The sequence below is a fragment of the Choloepus didactylus genome, chromosome 4 (genome assembly GCF_015220235.1).
Source record: "Choloepus didactylus isolate mChoDid1 chromosome 4, mChoDid1.pri, whole genome shotgun sequence".
Taxonomy (NCBI): Eukaryota; Metazoa; Chordata; class Mammalia; order Pilosa; family Megalonychidae; genus Choloepus; species Choloepus didactylus.
The window spans coordinates 174,842,631-174,867,869 of NC_051310.1; the positions used below are offsets into that span (position 1 = coordinate 174,842,631).

At 37.2% G+C, this 25,239-nt stretch overlaps 1 protein-coding gene across 7 annotated transcripts; it reads right to left on the reverse strand.

Moving 5' to 3' along the window:
- Positions 1–2,588: 2,588 nt before the first annotated feature.
- Positions 2,589–24,706, reverse strand: TRAPPC6B (trafficking protein particle complex 6B). 7 transcript variants are annotated; one of them, XM_037834882.1, is made up of 8 exons: positions 24,320–24,706; positions 21,259–21,455; positions 19,822–19,889; positions 17,832–17,949; positions 16,767–16,850; positions 6,015–6,108; positions 5,249–5,259; positions 2,589–2,922 (listed from the first exon to the last, which is right to left on the reverse strand). In XM_037834882.1, exons 2-8 carry the CDS (start codon positions 21,355–21,357, stop codon positions 2,920–2,922), a joined length of 477 nt encoding a protein of 158 aa, XP_037690810.1. In that variant the 5' UTR covers positions 21,358–21,455; positions 24,320–24,706; the 3' UTR covers positions 2,589–2,919. The 7 variants fall into 7 exon arrangements, with proteins under 7 accessions (XP_037690810.1, XP_037690807.1, XP_037690806.1 ...); XM_037834879.1 differs by having other exon boundaries at positions 2,589–3,744; XM_037834878.1 differs by having other exon boundaries at positions 5,201–5,259; positions 24,320–24,705.
- Between the last annotated feature and the right edge of the window lie 533 nt (positions 24,707–25,239).

Sequence of the window (25,239 nt, forward strand, 5' to 3'; positions counted from 1 at the left end):
TACTAATATGAACTAACATTGACGAGCAAAATTTGAGAGTTAAAGTTGAGAACACAGGTTGTCAGGAGATAGAAAAAAGTTAGAAAATTGGGCATTTGATGCTGAAGGAGTACATAAGGTTAAACAGGATTGTATAGATCTAGAAATAGATAGAATAATACCATGTGATGGTAGCACAATATTGTAAGTACTCTGAACAAAGATGAGTGTGAGTATGGTTGAAAGTGGAAGGAGAGGAGCATGTATGACACCAGAAGGAATGACAGAAAATAAAGGCTGGGATTGTATAACTTAGCGAAACCTAGAATGGTCAATGATGGGTGATCAAATGTACAAATATAAGAATGTTTCTAAAAGAGGGAGAACAAATGAATGTCAACATTGCAAGGTGTTCAAAATTGGAAGGTATAGGGGAAAAAATACAAGCATTGCAAAGTAGTCTATAGCTAACAGTAACATTGTAAGATGCTTCTATTAATTGTAACAAAGTCAATATACCAAAGCTACATGTCTATAAGAGGGTGATATAAATGAGTGATATGGGATACTTGATGGTGGTCGTATCTTATCTTTCCATTGTATTTTATTTTTCTTATGTCTTTTATATTTTTACTTTTTTTCTCCTTTTCCTCTTTGTTTGCAGAAAGATGGAAATGTCCTCATATAGATTGTGTTGATGAATGCATAATTATAAACCAGGAATCACTGGTTACTTAGAATGGATTGTATGGTGTGTGAATAAAACTTGAAAAAATAAACAGAAGGATACAAATGCTGGAGAAAATGTGGAGAGAGGGATGTACCTAATCACTGTTGGTAGGGAACAGAATGAGGCAGCCGCCCATCTGGAGGGCAGTGTGGTGGTTCCACAGGAAGCTAACTATGGGGTTGCCATATGGTCCTGCAACATTGTTATTGAGCATATACTTGGAAGAACTGAGAGCAGGGACATGAATGGACACTGCACACTGGCATTTATGGTGGCAGTATTCATGACTCGCAATCGACGGAGGTGATCTCAGGGTACATCGACCAATAAACAGAATGGTGAACTATGGTGTACACATACAATGGAATATTGAGTGGTAGCAAGAAGAAATGAAGTTATGAGGTATGCAACTAGGTGAATGGGCCTTGAGGACAGTACATTGAGTGAAATAAGTTAGAATCGAAAAGAAACATTGCAACACCTCACTAATGTGGACTAACTATAATGTTCAAACTCTGAGAACTGAAACCGGGAGCTATCAGAGGAAAGCTTAGGGTAAAGTTTCCTAGACTGTTATCTCTTACAGCAGTCACATCTATTCATGAGTTGTAATGGTTATTTCTAAATTCTGAGATGCTGAGCTGTTTGTGTATAAGCTGGTTGGTCCCTGGAACTTCAGGTATCTGTGTGACACCTGACACTCAAAGCCAGAGTTCGGCAGCTATGAATGTCAGCATTACCCCATACAGCAAATGTTAAAGAAGCTGAAAAAGAGATTAGACGTTAATTAGAAATATGAACAAAATGGACTTGGTTAGGACTAAGGTAAACCAGATTAAAGGGAAAAGGATTATATTGACTGTGTTTTCAAACTTCGACCTCTGTGTGAGACCAAAGGAAGAGATACTTACTTGGTGGAAAATCTAGAGTTTCTGTAGCATGCTATGTAATGTAACTTGTAAGGTCAGTTTACTCAAACACCATAATTACATGGAATCTTGAATAGGGGGGCAGGATCTGGTTGGTTTCTACAGGTTAGCATGAAACACCAATACATCCCAGAGTAACATGGGCAGAGAATAAAAAGTATTTGCAAAACCCCCTTGAGGGACTGGGGGAAAATTGGCAATATTAAAGATCCCCACCTGGGGAATTCCTGATATTCTCGCAAGCATTGGGGACTTCTATCGTAGTAAGTCAAAACCTCAAACTTGGGGTTTGCCTGTATGAAGCTTGTTACTGCAAAGGAGAAGCTAAGCCTACTTATAATTGTGCCTAAAAGTCACCCCCAGAGAACCTCTTTCGTTGCTCAGATGTGGCCTCCCTAAGCCAACAATGTGTAAACTCATTATCCACCCACACCCCTGCCACTCCATGGGACATGACACCCAGGAGTGTAAATATCCCTGGCAATGTTGGACATGACTCCTGGGGATGCTCCTGGCCCCACATCGTGGGATTGAGAGAGCCTTCTTGACCAAAAGGGGGAAGGGAAATGAAATCAAGTTTCAGTGGCTGAAAGATTTCAAATGGAGTCGAGAGGTCATTCTGAAGGTCATTCTTATGCATTATTTAGATATCCCTTTTTAGTTTTTAGTGTATTAGAATAGCTAGAAGGAAATACCTGAAACTGTCGAACTGCAATCCAGTATCCTTGATTCTTGAAGACAATCCTATAACTATATAGTTTATATGGATGACTGTGTGATTGTGAAAACATTGTGGCTAACACTCCCTTTGTCCAGTATATGGACAGATCATTAGAAAAAGGGGGGAAAAAGTAAATGAATAATGGGGGGCGGCGGGGAGTATGAGATGTTTTGGGTCTTCTTCTTTACTTTTATTTTTATTCTTATTCTTTTTATCTTTATCTCTTGGAGTAATGAAAATGTTCAAAAAATTGTGATGAAGGCACAACTTTTTGATGATACTGTGAACTCATTGTACACTTTGGATGATTTTATAGTATGTGAATACATCTCAGTAAAATTGCACTTAAAAAAGGGGGATTAAACAATATGAGGGATTTACTATCTAATATAACAAAAAGTCCAAAGGTTAGCAGTTCCAGGCTTGCTTCATTCAGCAGCACAATTCAGGTACTTTCTACATGCATCCTGCTATCCTTCACGTAATGGTTTGCATCCTCATGCTTGTCCTTTTGTGGTTATTAAATGGCTGCTGCTCCAAACATCCATCATCACACGTCTTCACTGAGAAGCAGAAAGGGGGCAAAACCCTATCTCGTAACCATTTTTTTAAAGGCAAGAAAAAATTTCCTGAAAGCACTTCTGACTTTCCATTTGTCTCATTAGCCAGGCTTTCATTGAATAGTCATGGATAAACTAATTATCATGATTGACTTTGAGTCTAATCAAGTCACCATCTCTGGAACTAGGGAAGCACCGTCTACAGGAGAAGGCCATAGAGGGTTAACACCAAAACAAAAGTAGAGCTCTGTCAGCAGGGAAGGTAGGAGGAAATGGCTGAAGGCTAGGCAACTAAGAGTGTCTAACAAACCCAGTGCTTTGAAATACCACCTTTCTCATACACAAAATTCCTATATGCTATACTTGTTTTGTTCATTTTGAAGTTCTTTATTTTGTTCCATTTTCATTGACTCACATATCATTAGCAATTCCAGGGTCATTATGACCCCTTTTAATCACTGAGCTTTATATTTATATTTGTAGGGGCTTTTCCTGAATTTCTTTTTCAAAAATCTGAAAAAGAAATTATTTTCTTCTACATTATTTGAGAATTAGGATTACTTCAATTTAATAAAACAATCTGAATAAAACTGACATCTTTATAACACTGAACATTTCTATGAATGGAAAATGGTATGCCTCTACACTTGAGTTTTCTTTTATGTAACTAATGCAAATTTCTATAGGTTTTATTTCATGTTTTTAATATATTTCTGGCTCATTTTTATTACAAGGAGTTGCTCTTCTTAATATGTCATCTTAATGGCAGAGGACCCAGTGAAAACATCTTGTTTGGTGTTTCAATCACCCCCTTTTGCAGAGTTCCTGTCAAACAAATATATGCACAAGGGTAATAATTAAATGAGAAACAATGCACAGCTTTAATAATCAAAGTGCAGATACTCCAGCAGGCAGAGTCCCAACAAAAGCTGTATTGGAGATATCTGCTTAGGCCAGATCATTTAAGTTATGTAAGGTCTTTTGCTTATTCCTCTTCTCTAATTTACTTTCAAATCTCAAGAATGGGATTGGCATTATAATATGATTTAAGGCCAATCTGAATCAGACTGATGAGCAGCAGACAAAAAAGAATGAAGCTGACACCAAAAAAAGAGTAAGTTTGTGTCCAGTATCTTATAGAACTAAGTTAGGATTAAGCAGATCTAGGTTCCTTAACCTGGCTAAACTGCCTTGTAAGAGAAGAGAGAGCAGAGAGGAGATGGACAGCTTTCCTTCCCCAAGAAATAAAAAAATCCCTGGCCTTCTCACCACACAAGTAGCATAGATAGATCCTAGAAGTGAAAGAGTGGTTAAAAGAGACATATTAATTGAGCACTGACCCCAACCAACTGAGAAGATAATGGCTCAGTGAGTATCGGTCTGACTAATTCAATTATCCATGCTTCTTCCCTTGGGGAAGAGTGAATAAGGGAATAAATTTAAAGATGGAAGAAACTTCACCAGCAATTCCATGCACGACTTTCAAAAAAAAAGGTCAAGATTCTATAACAAGGAGTGAGAAATAAAAAATAAAAATCATTCCTAACATACCTAACATTCTTTGGCCACAGAGTTGCTGAATTCACATGTAAACTAATACATTTATTTTATATTTCACTTTATTACGTTAATAGAGTGCTCAAGGACTGAAATCTATTAAAGTGAAATTACGTTTTTAAATAATTTAGCCAGTCAGATATATATTATGTAATAACATGCATATGTAATGTATACATGAAATCCTTATGTAAGTATAAAAATTCTCTTCATAGAAATAAATTAAAAGCAACATAATAAAAATTAAGTTTCATTTAATTTGCTGCACTCTTTGCTTTTCCTGAATAACTAAAACAAACTGATACTTCATTATTCGTTAATTCTTAAACAAAGGATTCTGATTGATGCACACTTTTCTTAATGGCGATTCAACAAACCCTGAGTTTTGCTTCTCCATCTGTTGTTAAATAAATACACATCACTCTAAGTAAATAAAAATGTTTAAAATAAGGGTCCTATGTCTTCAGGTCTGGTTATTGGCAATAAGGTTTTCATTCTAAATAATATCAGTCAAGAGTATGTGATGGTAGAATGTCACACTATCTGCTTTAACTTGGTCTGTGCTAAACTGATTTAAAAAAAAAAAAAAACACCTTACTCCTGCTTAAAAGTGCATCTTTCATCACATAATGTAGCAAATAGCTTATACTAATACAAGCTTCCAACAATGTAATAAATTATTGCTACTTGAAATACTTTATACATGAATAATTTATCTCTTTACACTTTTGAAGTCTTGAATTTCAATGTTCTACAGCTTCTGTATCATCACCTGAAATTTGCCTAAAAAAGAAAACATGAAAAATCATTCTTTGATTTTAGTTATAAGAGAAGCAAGTCTAACATCAATTTTCTGTTTTATTTAGGAAGTAGTTTCAATCAAGAAACTTGCTATGTCAAACAACTTTTTATACTCTTAGCAATATTCAATAAAGTCAATTACATTTATATGTGATGCTTATCAGATTTGTAAGCAGACAGATGTCTGTTTTTCTTTGTGATTCCTACCATTTAGTTATTTCATTGCTGATTATCCCTGAATGGAAAGGAAATACAATTAATCTCATGTCAATTTTATTCTTGATTGGTAGCTTTGATAAAAAGACCTTTTGAAAAGAGTTTAGTGATAAAAGACTGAGTTGACCTTATCTGGTTTTACCATAATATATATATCCTGGAAAGCTTTTAAAACATAAAAACATTTTCAATGCTATAGGGAAATTTCCTAACTTAAAAGAACACAGCAGAAAATTTTCCTTTAAAATAAGAATCAGCCCTTAAGTTGATTTTGGATTGTAAATTTTGGATTGCTTAAGCAGATTTTCATAAATTATGGTCCATTTTGAATAAGAATTCATTGAATATAAATATAAGTAGGCTAAATATTACAACATTAAATGTTAAAACTGATAAAAGTAAACAAAATAGTTTGGGCATTTTAAATTTCCTTTAAATTACTTGAGAGACAGAAAGAGAGAGAGAGAGAGAAAGACAGCCCTGAAAAAAAATCCTTAAGAAGAAATGTGAATTCAACTTACAGGCAGGCATTGAAGACACTTCAGCTGTTACAATACTTTTTATCCCCAAGTTTGATAAGCCACCTCTGATTAAGCCACATGTAAATGCTAAATACTGAAAGGGAAAAAAATGTAAGAAATATTAAGGATTTACTAAAATAGTAAGGCTATTGATAAATATGACATTTAGCTAAGCCTTGCCGACTGTTTAAATAACAGGGGAAAGAACTGTTCAAATTATTGAAAAATGTGATTGTTAGATTTTGGTGGCTTCTATAGACATTCCTTCCAATTGCTCAAAATTCAAATGTCTTCCTATTATAGGGGACTTTCAAGATAGGCGGGAAGCAAAGCCCAAGCCAAGCTTCTCACTGATGGAAGCCATAGCTGTTAATGACATGGAGCAAATATTCTCTTTCTTAGCTCCTTGGAGACTAAAGTATAGACACACAAATTAAGCTGAGCCAACTGGATTCTCCAGCCCAGGATTCTGAATCTGGAGTTAATGACCCAAACAAGCAGAAAACTGGTTAGAATTAGTTCTGGAGGAAGCAAAGGTGGCTGTATCTACTGTCAGTGTTGCCTACAGAATTCTAACCAGACTCTCCCCGTAGGGTGATTTTGGCTCTATTTCTGGCTGCTCAAACTGCTATAAATTTGCCTATTTTTTGAGTGGTCCCTGCCTGTTTTCTCAGCCTGGTTCTTCAGCTTTCCAATCAATTCTGTAAGCTAACATTATTCCAATAAATCAGAGTTGGTTTCTGCTATCTACAATCAAGAAACTTGACTTGTTCAAAGAAACAGACATACAACTTCTAAGACGTATGTAGATCATTTTCCTTTTAAAGAATAGAGCCAATAGGTCAGAAATGAAGATGGGAAAAGAAAAAGGCTTAAGAAAACAGAGATAGAGTGAAAATGGAAGATAGATTCCATACATCAGTGGTTCTCGACTGGGATGAGCCCCTCACACCCACCCCCATCCCCAGTGGATATCTGGCCATGTCTGGAGATATTTTTGGTTGATACCACTGGAGAAAACTACTGGCATTGAGTGGGTACAAGCCAGAGATGCTGCCAAACATCATACAATGCACAAGACAGCATTACCTCCAACAAAGAATTACCCAGTTCAAAATGTCAAAAGTACCAAGGTTGAGAAACATATCATATAGAAACAAAGAAAAGGAATGGGACTGAGCTATAGCAAAGAAAGCCAGGACAAGAATGGAGACTGAAAAATGAATAATTCAAGGATTTTTTGATTATCCACATTTTGTATTGCAGGATTTCAACAGTGCCATATACTAGAAATAATATAAATTATTATTGCTAGTTTATAATTAATATACATAAATGTATATTGATAAATAATTAGACACAGATTCATTAAATTTTGGGCTGGAAAGGACCTAGAGATTATCTATCCCAAGAGTTCTTAACTTGGGAACATATGAACACCCTGAAAATCAAAATCATGTATATGTGCATATTTATAGGGAAAGAAGGTCCAGAGTTTTCATCAAATTCTCAAAGATGTCCACAACCACAAAATAAAAATCACTGACCTGTTCAACTTCTACTTTTCAGAGCTGAAGACACTAAGACCCCCAAAAGTTAAGTAAGACCCAAAAAGGTTAAAATGAGATAAACTAGAGGGAGGCAGGGAAGAAAGGAGGGAGGAAGGAAGAAGTATACATATTTACCATAAAAAAATTCCTCTGTAATTAGATCCTGGCCATCCCCAAAATACAGAAAATAAGCAATTCTGAATCAGTGAAACTAAATTATGAAAAGAAAGTTATCTCCATTCCATTAGCTCAAAGACATCTTACAGCCTATATAAAGAACCATTTAGTACATATATCCTATGTGCAAAGCACCATGGGAAGTACTTTATATATGTTTAAACTTCAAAACACCCTTGTAAGATAAATATTATTATACCCATTCTATTAATGATGGTATAAAGGTTATGTTACTCAAAGTCACAAATCTATAAGTTGTCAGCTTTCTTTAATACATCTGCCTACCTATTCTTTAATTCCTACATGAGATTAAAAAAAAACTGCACAAAACTCAGAAACACATAGATACCTAATACAAAACATGTATCCTTAAAAACAAATGTTAATTACATATTTTTAAAATTTTTAATCTACTTCAGGAGATCCTAAATAAAACTAAGGCAAATACATTTACAGAGCTAACATCAGTTTTATAAGCTTGAGTATATTTTTTGACATAACTATTCTATATTCAAGAATCTACCACAAATCTACAGCTCATTTTCAGTGGTAGCGCTTCTTTAATTAGTAATCATAAGCCGACTTAGCTATAGTAATGTTATTTTAATATGAACATCTGTCTCCTACTTCACTGGAAACTGTTTAAGAGAAAAGAACAACTTTAAAACCTATTTTTAATTCAAAAGTATATCATGTGGATTTTCTTCTTCATCCAGCCAGCGAAGCATCTACTGGGGAGTTCATCGAACACTTTCTTCGGAGTTGCCAATTCGCTGCCTGCTCTATGGAATTTGGACTCGTGCATTCCCACAATACACTGGATAAAGTTATGAGAAAGGGATGAGTTGAAGGCTTCAAATTTGCAACTAAAACTCCGTATCACAGATGTAAAGGTTTCCATGTGTGCCCTGAAAGATGTAAAGGTTTCTATGTGGCCACAGACTTGAGATCTCTGATAACCAGACCCAGAGTCTCATTGTGCAGGTAGCAGAGTTACAAAGTAAACTAAAATCTCAACCTCACAGTATGTCTGCTGTTAAAGTAAAGGCATTTATTGGAAAAGAATGGGATCCTGAAAATTGGGATGGGGATATATGGGTCATAATAATGGCAGTGGGGACACTGGAACCCTGGATTCTGCTGAGTCTGCTAGATATACCTGTAATGGTCTGTCCTGAAAAAACAGACCCCTACCACCAGTCTGCCCTGAGACTGCTACCCAACCTCCAGCCTGCCTTGAGGAAACAGCTTCATGACCTCCAGTCTGCCCTGAGGAGCCGGCCATCCAACTTCAATCCAAAAAGATTAAGCCTTCAGTGCCTTCTAAACCTGTAACCACCTCCTCTGAGAAAGCACCCCTCACTCCTCCATCTGGAGAGATTAACCTGTTTCACCAGATGAAATGACAATGGAATGTCCTGAGAGAACCCTAACTAATACTTGGGCTATTTGGGAAATGTAAATCAAAACCACAATGAAATATCATCTGACACCAATAAGAAAGGCTGCAATTAAACTAACAAGAATCTACAAATTCTGGAGAGTATGTGGAGAAATTGGAACACTTATTCATTGCTGGTGGGAATGTATAATGGTGCAGCCACTGTGGAAGACAGTTTGGTGGTTCCTCATATAACTAGATATCGAGTTATCACATGATCTGGCAATTCCACTTCTTGGTATATACCCAGATGACTTGAAAGCAGTGACATAAACTGACATTTGTACACTGATATTCATAGTGGCATTGTTCACAATTTCAAGAGATGGAAACAATCCAAGTGTCATTCAACAGACGAGTGGATAAACAAAATGTGGTATATACATATGATGGAATACTTTGCAGCAATAAGAAGGAACAAGGTATTGAAACATATGACAACATAGATGAACCTTGAAAATATAATACTGAGTGAAATAAGTCGGATACAAAACGAGAGATATCACGTGTTACCACTTCTATGAACTCCCTGAACAATGTAAAATCAATGTCTTATAATGTAGAATATTGGGGAGCTAGTGATAGAAGCTAGTGGAGGGGGAATGATAATCTAATATGTTCAGATATGTTAGTGATGATGAATTCAAAGGTATGGGAATGGATAAGGGTGATGACTGTTTGTTAATGGGATTATAAGTATCAGAGCTGTATTGAAAGTGAATAGGATTGAAAGGGGTTGTTTAAAGGTATGTATCTTCAGACCAGCACTACAAATATAGACAGATGCCTGCATGATATATTTCTAAGGTATGACAGTAGTACAGAGAGTTGACAACAGAAATGTTTATGGGAAAAATCTATCTATTGCATACTAGGGACTATAATTAATAGGGGTACCATACTAGTACCACACAAATACTAGGGACAAATAATTGAGAGCTGAAAAGAACTACGAGGTGTTTGGGTCATGAGAATTGTTTAAATTGGAGAGTGATGAGGATTGTACAACTAAGTGATGATAATGTGAGATGTGGATGGATTATTGTGGACATAACATATGCTATGTGAACTCAGGAACCACCTACTAAATAAGTCAAGCCCTTGATCTTGAGGCTTGCTCTTGTGAAACTAATGGTTGTAAGGGGGAGGCTAAATCCACCTATAATTATGCCTAGCAGTCACCTCCACAGAACCTCTTTTGTTGCTCAAATGTGGACTTTCTCTCTCTATGCCTAACTCTGCAAATAAATTCACCACCCTTGCCCTGACATGGGAAAGAATCCCCCCAGGTGAATGAGTCTCTCTGGCAACATAGGACTTGGATTCCGGGAATGAGCCTGACCCTGGCATCAAGGGTTTGAGAATGCCTTTTTGACCAAAAGGGGAAAAGAAAGGCAACAAAATAAGGTTTCAGTGGTTAAGAGAATTCAAATAGAGCCAAGAGGCTGTCCTGGAGGTTACTCCTATGCAAGCTTCAGCTAGATTTGCTAAATGACCACAGTATGATAAGCCTAAGTTAACAGTAGTCCCAAAAACCCTAAAGAATACCCAGATCCCTATCTGAGACTCTATAAAAAGTTTTACTCATTAAGTTTATTCTTCAGAAACTTAAATACTCCAAAGAACTCCTAGGCCAGCTAAGGCCCCAAACCCAAAGGCCTGTTCAAGAAAATCAACCAAATGTGTCCTCTTTTCCCATAATGTCAACACCCCTTATCAACATTGAACAAGTTAGGGTGGTCACAGCCTAGACATCCCTGAAGATCAGGAAAGTGATTAAATTAGAGGAAGCGGTAGCAACAGACAAGATGGAATTTAACAAAGGATTATAAATACTGAATCTCTATACAATTTTCTTCTTAGTCGCTAGGGTATTAGAATAGCTAAAAGGAAAGAATCGAATTGGTGGAGCTGTAACCCACAATATCCTTTGAAATTTGTTCTATACCTAGTTGCTAATTTGAAAGTTATTACCTTTTTGTATATATATTTCACAATAAGGAAAAAACTGAAACTATGGTACTGTAACTTAACATTTTTGGAAATTTACTATATAACTACTTGTAAATCATACTTTGAAAGATATTATCTTTTTGCATATCTGTTATATTTCACAATAAGGAAATAACTGAAACTGTAGAAGTGTAAACCATAACATTCTTTGAAATTTGCTAACTGCTTGTTAAATTGCACTTGGTAAGTTAATACTTCTATGTATATATATAAATTACACAATTTTAAAAATATGATTAAAAATGGTTTTAAATATACTCAAAGAGCTAAAGGAAAACATGGACAAAGAATTAAAAGAAATCAGGAAAACAACTGATGAACACAAAGAGACTATCAATAGAGAGATGGAAATTATGAAAAGGAATCAAACAGAACTGAGGCCACAGTAACAGAAATTGAAAATTCTCTTTTGGGGTTCAAAAGCAGATTGGAGCTAGCACAACAAAGAATCAGTGAACCTGAAGATAAGTCAACTGAAATTATTCAGTCTAAGAAGCAGAAAGAACAAAGAATGAAGAAAAGTAAACAGAGCCTGAGGAACCTGTAGGAAACTATCAAGCATACCAATATATGCATTGTGAGAGTCCCAGAAGGAGAAGAAAGAGAGAAAGGGACAGAGAGATCATACGAGGAAATAATGGTTGACAACTTCCCAAATTTAACAGAAAACACAAATACACATATCAAGGATGCTCAACAAATAGGTCCATGCTATGACATATTATAATCAAACTGCTGAATGCCAAAGATAGAATTCTGAAAGCCACAACAGAAGAGCAACGTTTCATATACAAAGGAGTCTCAATAAGATTAAATGCCAATTTTTCATTGGAAACCACAGAGGCAATAAGGCAGTGGGATAACTGACTAATTCAAAGAACTAAAAGCAAAAAAAGTGCCACCCAAGAATTCTATATCCAGCAAAACTGTCTTTCAAAAATAAGGGAGGTTTTTTTTTTTTAATTAATAATAAATTTTATTTTGAAATAAGTTCAATCTTACAGGAATAGTTGTAAAAACAGTACAAACCCCCTACATAGAATTCCATCATACCCTGACCCCCCTCCCCCAATACCCTGATCCATCACCTTTAAGATCCTGTCACACCACTCTTTCTTTCCCTCCCTCTCTCCCTCCCTCCCTCCCTCCCTAACATCCACCATCTATTGTTCTATCTTCTGAACATATGGGAGCAAGCTGCACATATTTTTGAACAGGCAATATAATTCACATATACCTTTCCCATGGACAAGAACATTATTTTATGCAATCTCATTAAACGCAGCTAAGAAGTTCAAGAAATTCAACACTGATATAAAGCTTACATTCTATATATTTCTTTTTTTTTTCCCTTGTGTCCCAGCTGTGTCCCTTTGAGCCTCCTCTCCTCCAGCCTCAGATCCCATCCAGGATCATCCTTGGGATTTAACTGTCATCTATTTAGACTGTCTTATTTTTTTTTTCAATTTTGGAAAGATATATATAGCCTAGATCTTCCTATTCCACCCCTCCCTAGCATTCCCTTAGTGGGATTAATCACATTTAGAATGTTGCAATGCTATCACCTTCCGACCATCCATTTCTAGAAGTTTCCCTTCACCCCAAACCAAAACCCCTACTCTCATTTCTTAACTCCCCATTGCTCCTTCCCCCACTTCTTGGAACCCCTACTCTACTTTTCATCTCTTTGGTCATATTCTTTGATACTTTCTTTGTGTTTACCATGGGGCTTAAATTTAACCTCTTAAATCTATAACAATCTTGTTTTTCTTTGAAACCAACTTAACTTCAATAGGACATGTAAACTGTGTTCCTATACTCCTCCATTCCCCCACCTTTATGTAGTTCTTGTCATGAATTACATATTTTACATTGAGTCCAAAACCACCGATTTATCATTACAGTTTAAGTATTTTAGATCCTGTAGGAAGTAAATAGTGGAGTTATAAATCAACCATACAGTAGTATTGGTCTTTATATCTACCATGTGATCTTTACTGGAAATCTTTATTTCTTCATGTGGTTTCAGTCAATTGTTTAGTGTCCCTTCCTTTCAGCCTGCTTAGGACTGATCTACTGGTGATGAAGTTCCTCAGCTTTTGATTGTCCAAGAATGTTTTCATCTCCCCCTCATTTTTATCTTTCAGGTGTTTGTGAATTCTCCAAGTCTCTGATGGTTATTGACTTCTATTTGTATTCCATTGTGGGCAGAGAATGCTCTTTGAACAAATTCATTTTTATATTTTTTATTTTATTGAGGCTTGTTTTTATGTCCCCGCATACAGTCCATTCTGGAGAAAGCTCCGTGATCACTAGTGAAGAACGTGTGTCCCAGTGACCTGGGATGTAGTATTCTACATATGTCTGTTAAAAGTCTCCATGTCTCTCTTTCATTTCTTTGTTTCTCAGTCAGTAGGGCTTGCTTCAGTATCTGAAGTAGGGCAGGTCTTTTATTAGCAAACTCTCTCAGCATTTGTCTGTGAAAAATTTAAGCTCTCCCTCAAATTTGAAGGAGAATTTTGCTGGATAAAGTATTCTTGGTTGCAAATTTTCCTCTCTCAGAATTTTAAATATGTCATGCCGCTGCCTTCTCACCTCCATGGTGGCCACTGAGTAGTCATTACTTAGTCTTATGTTGTTTCCTTTGTATGTGGTGAATTGCTTTTCTCTTGCTGCTTTCAGAACTTGCTCCTTCTCTTATTTGACAGTCTGATCAGAATATGTCTTGGAGTGGGTTTGTTTGAATTTATTCTATTTGGAGTTTGCTGGGCATTTATGCTTTGTATATTCATATTGTGTAGAAGGTTTGGGAAGTTTTCCCCAACAATTTCTTTGAATACTCTTTCTAGACCTTTACCCTTCTCTTCCCCTTCTGGGACACCAAAGAGTCTTAAATTTGGACGTTTTATTTTATCTATCATATCCCTGAGATCCATTTTGATTTTTTTCCATTTTTTTCCCCATTCTTTCTTTTGTTCTCTCATTTTCTGTTCTGTGCTCCTCGAGGAGGTTGAGTTGTTGTTCAACTTCCTCTAATCTTGTATTATGAGTATCCAGAGTCTTTTTAATTTGGCCTACAGTTTCTTTAATTTCCATAAGATCTTCTATTTTTTTTTATTTACTCTTGCAATATCTTCTTTATGCTCTTCTAGGGTCTTTTTTATGTCTTTCATATTCTGTGCCATGCTCTTCTTCAAGCCTTTTATATCCCGTGCCATGCTCTCTTTGCCTGTCTGTAGTTCTTTGATTAATTCTGCCAGGAACTGTGTGTCTTCAGATCTTTTGATTTGAGTGTTTGGGTTCGGGTTCTCCATGTTGTCTGGTTTTATCATATGCTTTAAGATTTTCTGTTGTTTTTGGCCTCTTGGCATTTGCTTTACTCGATCTTTAATTTGTTAGAATTGCAGTTTGGTGACATACACTTTCTCTAACTAACCAGCAGATGGCATCCGTGAGTCACTTATTTCCCTCAAGTCAGTTCTCCCCAACTTTGTGGTGTGTGGGAATCTGATTCTTTTGGGGTCCAATTGGTGCACTTAATTTGGGTGTGCTGTCAGTGCTGTCTGCCCTCAATGAGGGGCGTGTGCCTGAGTGGTTAGGGAGGAAGGGCAGGTTTAACAATCAAACCTCCCAGATGTTCCCAGAGATTTAAGGCTGTTCTCTGCCGCTGACACAAAAGTCCTTGGTATTGGCGTAGGTTCCCTGGGATTTCCAAGAGGTTCCCCCCACCGCTGTGCTTTTCCAGGACCTCTGTTGAGGGGGGGAGGGCCGTGCCACATCACAAGTGAGCGCCAGCCTCCAAGGAAGCCCTAGGCCGCTGGGCTGTGTAGGGGGGTTCCCAGCCCACTTCAAAGATGGTTGAATGGGACGTGTTAACTTCCCCCTTTCCGCACAGCTCCGCTCTCCCAGCTCCGGGACAATCAGCTGTGGGTGTATTCAAGGCCACTGTCCACGGCCGATACTGTGTCATGTGAGCGGTGCTGCAGTAAAGACTACCTGTCAGGCTGGGTTTCTTGTTTCGGTTCTGTGCTGTGCGCTTGGGCCCGGGCAGGAGCAGCCCCGCCCACTGGGGTGATGGCTGCGAGGCTGGGCCTCTCGGCTCGGCTCCGCGCTGCGCGCTCGGACCCGCGCTGCGCGCTCGGCCCCGGGCAGGAGCAGCCCCGCCTGCTGGGGTGACAGCCGCGAGGCTGGGTTTCTCCCCTTTGTTTCCCTGGACCCGAGACAATCTGCAGTGGGTGTGGGAAGGGGTATCCTCCGTCCCAGACACCGAGGCGCTACTCCAGACCGCTCCCGTCTTATCTGCAGCTGTTCCCGGGCTTCTCTCTTTTTTTTAAAAAAAAAAAAAAAAATGCCAGCCCAGCGTCTCCCCCCACTGCAGCGCGGCCAACAGATCAGCCTACTCACTCACTCGTTTCAGAATGCAGACTCCTGGTTTCACCAAACGCACGTTCCCTGTGGCTTTAGCAGAACTTGTCCGTCTGGTGCTACTTTGGAAGTGGTGTTCTGGGTCCTTTCTGGTTTTTTATCTAGTGTTTTCCACGGAGATGTTTTTTTCTCTGTCTCGCCTAGTCGCCATCTTAGGTTCCTCCTCATAAGGGAGGTTTTAAAACATTCCCATATAACAAAAGCTGAGGGATTTCATTACTATTAGACTGGCCTAAAAGAGGTGCTGACGAGAATTCTGCAGGTTGAAAGGAAAGGACAACAGACAATAGATCAAAGATGCATGAAGAAATAAAGATCTTGAGGGTAATGACATGGATAAATACAAATGCCAGTATTATGTATTTTGGTTTGTAACTCCCCACCTATATTTCCTACAGGATCTAAAAGGCAAATGCACAAAAGGTAAAGATAAATCAATGGTTTTGGACTCATAAAGTATAAACACATAATTTGTGACAAGACCTACATAAAGGTGGGGATACAGACAGGTATAGGAAAATGTTTTGTATATAATATTGAAGTTAAGTTGGTATCAAAGTAAACGAGATTGTTATCGATTTAGGATGTTAAATTTAAGCCCGAGAGTAACTACTAAGAAAATATTGGAAAATGTGCAAGTTCATAGAGGCAGAAATCAAGAGTACAAATTGCCAGGAGCAGGGGTGGGGGGAATGAGGAGTTAATACATAATGGGTTTAGGTTTCTGTTTGGGGTGAGGGGAAATTTATAGTAATGGGAGGTAGTAGGAATACCACAATATTGTGAAGGTGATTAATCCCACTGAATGGTATGCTTAAGAGTGGTTGAGATGGGAAAGTGTACATTGTATACATGTTTGAAAATCAAAAAAAAGAAAAAAAAAGAAAGAACAACTAAAGAGCCAATGACAATTAAATGGAATACATGATCTTGGATAGGATCTAGCAAGGGAGAAGAAAAGGCTCAAAGGGACATTATTGGTATACATGAAATAATTGGAATATAGACTTCAATTTTTGAAGTATTTCAAGTTCAAGTATGAACATATTTCATAATAAAAAGTTTAAAATAAGTCTCTTATGATCGGTATTGTATTTTCTACTCTTTCCTTAACAGAAAACCCCAAGCTTCTATTCCATTAAATACCTTAGATGCATGTTCTAAATATTGTTTTCCTGCAGACATCTGAGTAAGCAGACGAAATTTGTTGTCCTGAAGCACATAGATGCCCTGTTCCAAAAGCAGAAAAATCCAAGTCAATGTAGTTCATAGTCCTTAAAAGTTATCTTATCCTTACAAAATGCTTTTAAGAGATTTTTTTAAGTTATGAAAACTCTCCTTTCCATTGGTCAAATTTTTCTTTAAATGAAGGAAATTTGAAATGTTTAAGCTTAAGAGCTTTAGCTTCACTATTTCATAACACTAATTTTTTTAATCCTTTTAGACACTGAAGAGACAAATATACATAAGACATAGTCCCTATCCTTAAAGAAATCACAGTCTAGTGCAAGCAAATCAGTAATACATGTCCAGGCAAAATTAGCTGTCATATATTATTAAATCATCTCTAGAAAGTCAATAATCAGAGTCAATTCTTACCATTAGCATTTCAAGTAATTCCAAGCTAAGAATGGTACTGTTATAAGAAAAAATTAATTCTATTTGATCAAAATATCAAATCTACCTTAAGTATTTCTTTGAGTTTCATAAAATAAAATGAATCTATTTTAAATGCATACTTTTCTATGTGACCTATTAATTTTTAACATAACAATGTATTGTAATAATAGAAAATGATAGCAACTAAACAATTCAAGAGTTATTTCAGAGTCAAATATGCCCTATAAACTAGACTTTAAACATTACTCTAAAGACAGAAATATGATACATCTGTGATGCTGCATATTATCACAACTAAGTAAAAATAATTAAGGAACGAAATCCTGAAACCTGTATCATTTTGACATTTGCTACGTCTTAAAAATTTAAATAACTTATTCAATTGTGGAAAAGGAACAGCTACCATTAACTGATAACTGTCCCTTTGTCTTTATTTCCTATACCATATTAGAGAAAAAAACTAATGACTAATTAACAACTTAAAAGATAGGAGAAACTTCCAAAGTTCACCAGAAATTAAGTTTTAAAATATGTAAATCACAAAGTAGAACATATATATTAAATTAAAAGGACTTAAATTTAACTAAATACCTGGTGATTTGTCCTTAGATTGTCAATTTGTTTCTTGAATACTGTAGTCCAAAAATCTTTACAAATGAACTTCATGATATCCAACTCATCCTTGAATCTTGCAGTATCTTTTGTGAATCTAAAAAGATCAACTAGAAGTAATACACTATCTTTTCTCCAAAGAAAGCAAGAGGGGAAAATCATTAACAAATCTCCAAATGCTAGAAGAGCATTCAGCATTTATTTATAGTCATAAAGTGGTAAGCACCAAATGATACCATCTCTTATGAATTCATTATATAATTACGGAGCCTAAAATTAGTGACGTAGTACATTAGTCTAATGGTACAGCTTCAATTTCAGGTACAATTATTTCTACCACATCAAAAAGGAATAAAAAACAAAACAAAACAAAACAAAAAATAGCTGAACATGATCATAGTATTGTTATATAAAATATGAGTTCAATTAGTCAGATAATGAGAAAGAAACACTAAAAAGAATTGTTCTATAAATTGGAAGATTATTACATGCACAAACATATTGTAAGGCATTTCCATCCTTATGCATTTAAATAAAATTCCATTTGGGTTAAAGAACCTACTAGATGTTAAGTTAGGAAATGCAACAAGATTTTAAATATTTGTTTCAACACACCAAAGTTTGCAGAGAGATATTCCAAAAAATATGAAATACGTATTTTCTTCAAATATTAAAACATAAAAGTTAGATAAAGGAGTTAAAATAGCATCATGACCTGGGTTGAGCCCTCTACCATAAGTTTTACCCTTGGGAAGACGGTTGCTGCAAAGGAGAGGCTAGGCCTCCCTGTATTTGTGCCTAAGAGTCTCCTCCAGAATGCCTCTTTGTTGCTCAGATGTGGCCCTCTCTCTCTGGCTAAGCCAACTTGAAAGGTGAAATCACTGCCCTCCCCCCTACGTGGGATCAGACACCCAGGGAAGTGAATCTCCCTGGCAACGTGGAATATGACTCCCGGGGAGGAATGTAGACCCGGCATCGTGGGATGGAGAACATCTTCTTGACCAAAAGGGGGATGTGAAAGGAAATGAAATAAGCTTCAGTGGCAGAGAGATTCCAAAACGAGCCGAGAGATCACTCTGGTGGGCACTCTTACGCACACTTTAGACAACCTTTTTTAGGTTCTAAAGAATTGGGGTAGCTGGTGGTGGATACCTGAAACTATTAAACTACAACCCAGAACCCATGAATCTCGAAGACAGTTGTACAAAAATGTAGCTTATGAGGGGTGACAGTGGGATTGGGAATGCCATAAGGACCAAACTCCACTTTGTCTAGTTTATGGATCGATGTGTAGAAAAGTAGGGGAAGCAAACAAACAGACAAAGGTACCTAGTGTTCTTTTTTACTTCAATTGCTCTTTTTCACTCTAATTATTATTCTTGTTATTTTTGTGTGTGTGCTAATGAAGGTGTCAGGGATTGATTTAGGTGATGAATGTACAACTATGTAATGGTACTGTAAACAATCGAAAGTACAATTTGTTTTGTATGACTGCGTGGTATGTGAATATATCTCAATAAAATGATGATTAAAAAAAAAAAAAAAAGAATTATGGAGAAGTCACTGCCAAGACCAATCTTGTTTCACAACAATAGGACATTTTAATTTAAGTCCAAAGTCCAAAAGGATCAGTAATTATTCAAGTTAGACTAGAAGATAGAAAACAGACGGCACTCCAGGAAATACTGATAAATCCCGTCCAGATATATCAAAGTTATTATTTTTAAATTTATACCTTTAAAACAGAAGACTATGAAAGCGTAAAAGAATAAAGAGAGTCACAAAAAAAAAAAAAAAAAAAATAGCATCATGACCTAAAAAGAAATTTCAGCTTTTGAATTAAACAGAGAGGAATTTTAAAATCCGGGATTAAATTAAAATGTTTTCTCAGTTTTATGCAATCTTTTGAAATGGGTCATCTTTGTTCATAACCTACCTGGAAGAAAATTTTCAAATCCATACTGCTCACCTTTCTATCAATCCTTGTCCCACTCGAAACCCCATGTTTTCCAGCTTAGTAATACATCGTCCATTTTCCTATTTTAAAAAATAGTTTTAAATACTTAATTTAGAATGTCAGAATTTTAGTATTCAAAAATTTTTAAAATATTGCCTAAAAATATTAACGTAAATATTTATGCTTTTTTCACCAAAACATTTTAAGGAAATATGAATTTTTAAACATTCTTGAATTTTCTTAGTACTAATCATTTTCATAAGGCAATAAGATGAACAGGTAATTGTTGCTTATTATTCCTTTTCAGAATTGTAAAAGCCTCTTCCTAATCATTTCCCCATTTTTCTGTCCATTTTCAACCATTCTTTCTTTCGCCTAGTATATAAAACCTGGTATCACTTTGACTTTTTTTCTGTCAGTTATTCTCTTTACGTTGTCACTAAGCTCTATTGTTCCTTGCTTCACAATGTCTTAGTAATCCAAGCTTCCTAGTTTTCAGTGTATCTTAGTTGATGACCCCATCATCCTACATCTACAATCCTGTGATTGCTTGGCTCTTCCTTCAATAATCTCATCCTATCTGAAGACTTTAAATACCACCTCTATGCTGAAGATACCTTGAATCCTCTATATGACCTACAAAGGTCTACACAATCTGGACTATACATCTCTGGCCTTAGCCTTCTACTCCTTGTCACATTCATTTTGCTCTACCAAAGTTAAAAACACAACTTATCTAGTCCTGCCTTGACTTACTAAATCAGATACTCTAGGTGTGGAATCAGCAATCTTTTGTTTTTTTTTTTAATTAAATTCAGTTTTACTGAAATGTATTCACATACCATACAGTCATCCATGGTGTACAATCAACTGTTGACAGTACCATCTTATAGTTGCGCATTCATCACCACAATCTATTTCTGAACATTTTCCTTATATCAGAAAGAATCAGATTTTTTAACAAGCCCTCCAAATGATTCTGATGTCCTAGCCTACTAACCTGCTTAATATGTTTCCAAAGAACTTCTTTCCCCATTTAACATACTTTATATTGCATGTAGCCAGAGTCCTCCCATCCCCATCCTCTGCTAGAATACAGCTCTAAGAGAGCAGGGATTTTTACATATTCTGAAGCCTGTTGCATCTCCCTTGCAAGGAAGTGCATCATAGGCCTCATTATTTGCTGAACTCTCTTCTCAGGAACCATGCACTCCATTTATGGGCTGTGACTACTAAATCTGTATTTCAAATATAGGCATTGGACACAGCCATCTAGCTGTTCCTCAGCCTCCTTAAATTAGACATACTCAAAATGATATTCATTATCTTAGGTCCTTGGCCTACCTTTCCTCAAAAATTTCCTAGCTTCATTAATGCCCCCATCATTCACCTAGTTACCCCAACCAGAAAACTTCTATTTTATTCACTCCTTTGCTTCCAACCACCCACCCCGCAAAACACGGCAGTTTTGTAGAATCTATCTTCTACATATTTTTCAAAATCCATCTTCTTCTCTCCATTCCCACTGCTCAAGTTAGCCCTTGTCATTTTTGTCTTGGATTACTGCTACAGTCTTCAAACTGGTCTCCTTGTTTCTAGTTCTTCCCACCTTTGATTCATCTTCCATGTTCCTGGTAGAAGACTCTCTAAAAAACAAATCATGTTATTTCTTTACTGGATCTTTCCAAGCCCGCACCCCCATCCTCTTCTTCAGAATAAAATCCAAACTCAGTTTGGCATTGTATGCCTTTCCTTCAGTGGCCCGTCTAGTTAACCAGATTCACTAACAGCCATATATCCACAAACATACTTCCCTTCTACCGCTCTTAAATTTCTGCAGCCAACTCCAAAGTACCATCTCTCTTCTGCCTGCTGTTTTGCTGGTTCTGGGAATGTAAATCCTTTAAGAATCAGCTCAAGTATCACACTCTCCCAGAAGCCTTTCATGATATTCCTTGGGGCCCTATATTATCATAAAACTCTCTACATACATCTATTATACTTATCACTATCCCTGGTTTTTCTGTTATTCACTGTACTCATTCCCAAATGTGTTCAAATGGGATGGGTACCTGTAAGTCATAATGTTCTTTAAGGAACATTTTGCTCTTTGTAGAATCATCTGGCAACATATTTAGAAGCAGGAGATATGCACATATGTAGACATTCTCAAACTTGAACTATGACCACAAAGCTTTCGAAATTAACGCTACTAGATACCTTCTGATTTTGCTACTTATTCATTCACTCTGGCATTTGACTGTTTATTAGCAAGTACCAAATGTTAAGAAAAATTAAATTTGAGAAAATTTATCCAATCTTATTTCATCCGTTCTCCATAAATTGGAACATGCCCAATTATTCAATTTTTAGAGATTTAATTTCTCTTCAAGCGTAATTTGAAAGTCACTGATGTGAGGGGTGAGAACATTGGTTCTTTCCTTTACTTCATTTCAAAACGTATGACCTTATGTCTGAAAAGATATATAAAAACCATGTCTGGATGAGAAGATTTTAAGTGTCTTTCATCTACATTTTTTATTTCAAGCACAAAGTAGAGACAATAATATGATGAATCTGCACATACCCAGATTCAACAGTTATCAAGACTGCCACATAACTGTTTTTTTAAATATTTTTGCTTGTATGTACTTCCAATTTTTTTCCCACCATTAACAAATTGCAATAGGAAAAGAAAGTTACATTTTTAGTTTATTTGATCAAAACATATGGATTTCCTCTTATATGACTAGCACACTTCCTAAAATTATCAGCCATGATTATCTTGGGTTAATCCATTGGAAAAAAGAGTGGTACTCAAAAACCAAAGACAGAATTTCATGGGCAAGAGTTAGAGAAGGAAAAGGAAGTAGAGTGAAGAGAATAAAGAGAATTGAGTGCATACTTGCTGGAGGTGGGGGCCGGGGGGTATGATAAAGGACTACAAGGGGTATATTGCTAATTGCTCTTTGGGAAAAATAGTAGAGGGAAAGCTAGCTTTGCACAGACAGCAAACATCTACTACTCTGAAGTTAGCACAATGTCGTTTGTTGATGATAAAACCAAAGTTTGTAACTTGGAAAAATCTCTACTATAGATTGTTCTGAATAAAAATATAATTTGCTTCCTGATCTCTTCAAATACATCATGCCTATCTTTCTTGTAGTTTACATGCTGACAGCACCATTTCTTGGATATTCCATCCACCTCTCAAGCAAAAAAACCAAGGATAATTCAGCAGTCACTCACAAGCCTAAAAAAGACCTTTATTTTCTACCTCCTCTTCTCAAACTGTTCTCTCTTCTAGCTATCCCTGTCTTAACTCAGATCTTCATCATTTCCTGCCTGAACTCCTGCAATAATGGATCTTCTCAATGCAGTGATGTTCCCTCTCCAATCCAAATGCTAGTTATCTTTCTAACAAGAAAATGGGCCCATGTCATTCCCCTCCTTAAAAATCCAAAGAAAAGGTTCAAATTCTTTAACTTACCGTCTAAGGCTCTTTCTAGCCTCAACTCTCAATACTTCTCTCTCGACCTATTCAATCAGTTCATAATGAAATACTTGAGCATATTTAAATACACCACACTCTTTCATACTTCTATGCCTTCATGTTTGCCTATGATGCTTTCCTACCCCTAACCTCCACCCCTCTTTATCAATATATTGCATTATGGATAAGGATCTTGACTCTGGAATATTTCATTTCTAAAATTCCTTGCAACTCTATGATTCTATGCCTAATTAATACCAAATACTTTAAATATTCGTTAAATACCTATTTCCCAATGACTGTGAAGCAGGGATTTTATCATATTCATCTAGCATAGTCTAGCCCACAACACAAGATTAGTAAATGTTTTCCGAGGGAATTAATGAGTAAATGAGGCCTCTCAAATAAAATGTAACCTCCTCCAGGATGGAGTCATTGTTTCTTGTTCATTACTATATCCCCAGCACCTAAAACGGGCCCTAACATATAATGGAATCTAAATATTGTGAATCAATTAATTTGTATTTTCTCATTATCATAATCCCTGCAAACTTTCCTTACCCTCATCTGGTTTCAGCCCTTGCCTTGTGTGGTATGATAGAGGGAAGTGGGATGGGGAGGGAGGGACAGGATTCTCAGGCTGGGTCAGGTCTGGCACAGCTCGAATTGTTGGAAGTGCCAGCAAAAGGAAGGAGGGGTGCCAAAATCAACTCTGCATTAACCCTGCGGTAAATCATGGTAGGGACAACACTAAAAGTAGCTGTGGCCTGCAGGACATAGGTATACGAAAGGACAAAAAAGAATCAAATAGAAGACAAGAAATAGGAAAAGGATGAAAGACGGGAAGTATCAAAGGAGACAACCGACAGGTTTTAGGTCTTAGGATTCTAGGAGGCGGACCAGTTTGGCTACACCTCGGGAGGCATCTGTGACGACGACACCGGTCAGAGGAAAGAACTGAGGGAAAACAAGGACTGTCACCGCAAAAAGACCTCAAGAGCGTGTAGCAGCACTCACCACCTCCCCCTGTTCCGCGGACTTGTATACACCAGACACCATCTCGTTATGGAGAAGCAAAAACAGCGCCTCGTCCGCCATTTCCTCCCGATTCTTCAATGCTCCAGGTTTCTGTTCGTTTTGGGGTCAAGTCCGCCGTCCGGGCTCGCCACGGAGCGAATTGGCCGGCGCCGCTGCTCCCTCCGGCCGCGGCCCAGCCCTTCGTTGCTAGGAGACCGAGGAATTCACACTGATTGGCAGAGGCGAGTGCTGGAGTGAACCCAGTACTAGGACGAACCCACCCCGGTCCCACCAAGCCCACCGGCAAAACGTAAATCTGACAGCGGCAGCAAACCAGCCAGCCAGCCGAGCCCCGATCCAGCCCCTGGGCGGGGGGCGAAAAAGCAACTTCCGGTCTCCTCTACCCCCGCATTCCGCCAGCTCTATGATCGCGAACTTCCTTCACCCGGCGGGGAGTGAATGGGCCGGCGCGTAAATATGAATGTTCCTATTCCGTGTGAAATGGGCCGGGGTTAGGAGTAGTGGGGGGGAGGGCAGAGCGCCCGCTTTCATCACCATGTTAATTCGCTATAAAAGAATTAACAAGAATTTCCATTAGCTTCATCAAAAGCTTCCTTTTCCTGCCATATGTTCCTCAATATGAAAAGATCGAGTAAATCATCAATTTTAAACTGTAAAATTTTAGATCGAGATACTAAGAAATTATCCCAATCCATATTGGGTGAAGCCCGGATATGCAAAAACATTTAGAGCCATTTTGGCCACCAGGAAGTTTACTTTTACTGGGAGAGGGGTGTAAGGGCATGTGCAGGGGTGAGGGTGAGGGTGAAGTAAGAAAAGAACAAGGTAACCAGAAAATACAAATTAATCATAGGATTACCTGTTATTGAAAAATGCTAAAGAATTGAAAGAGTGACATA

What these genes read in the sequence shown, in the direction of transcription:
- TRAPPC6B (XM_037834879.1), bottom strand. Translation starts at nt 21,357, where the DNA reads ATGACAAGGGCTAACTTGAGCAGTGGGAATGGAGAGAAGAAGATGGAT. An exon ending in AAACTGCCGTGTTTTGCGGG is followed by an intron (nt 19,890 to 21,258) that starts GTGGGTGGTTGG and finishes TTTTTAAAATAG; the next exon opens with GAAAATGGACGATGTATTAC. An exon ending in GGACAAGGATTGATAGAAAG is followed by an intron (nt 17,950 to 19,821) that starts GTGAGCAGTATG and finishes TGATCTTTTTAG; the next exon opens with ATTCACAAAAGATACTGCAA.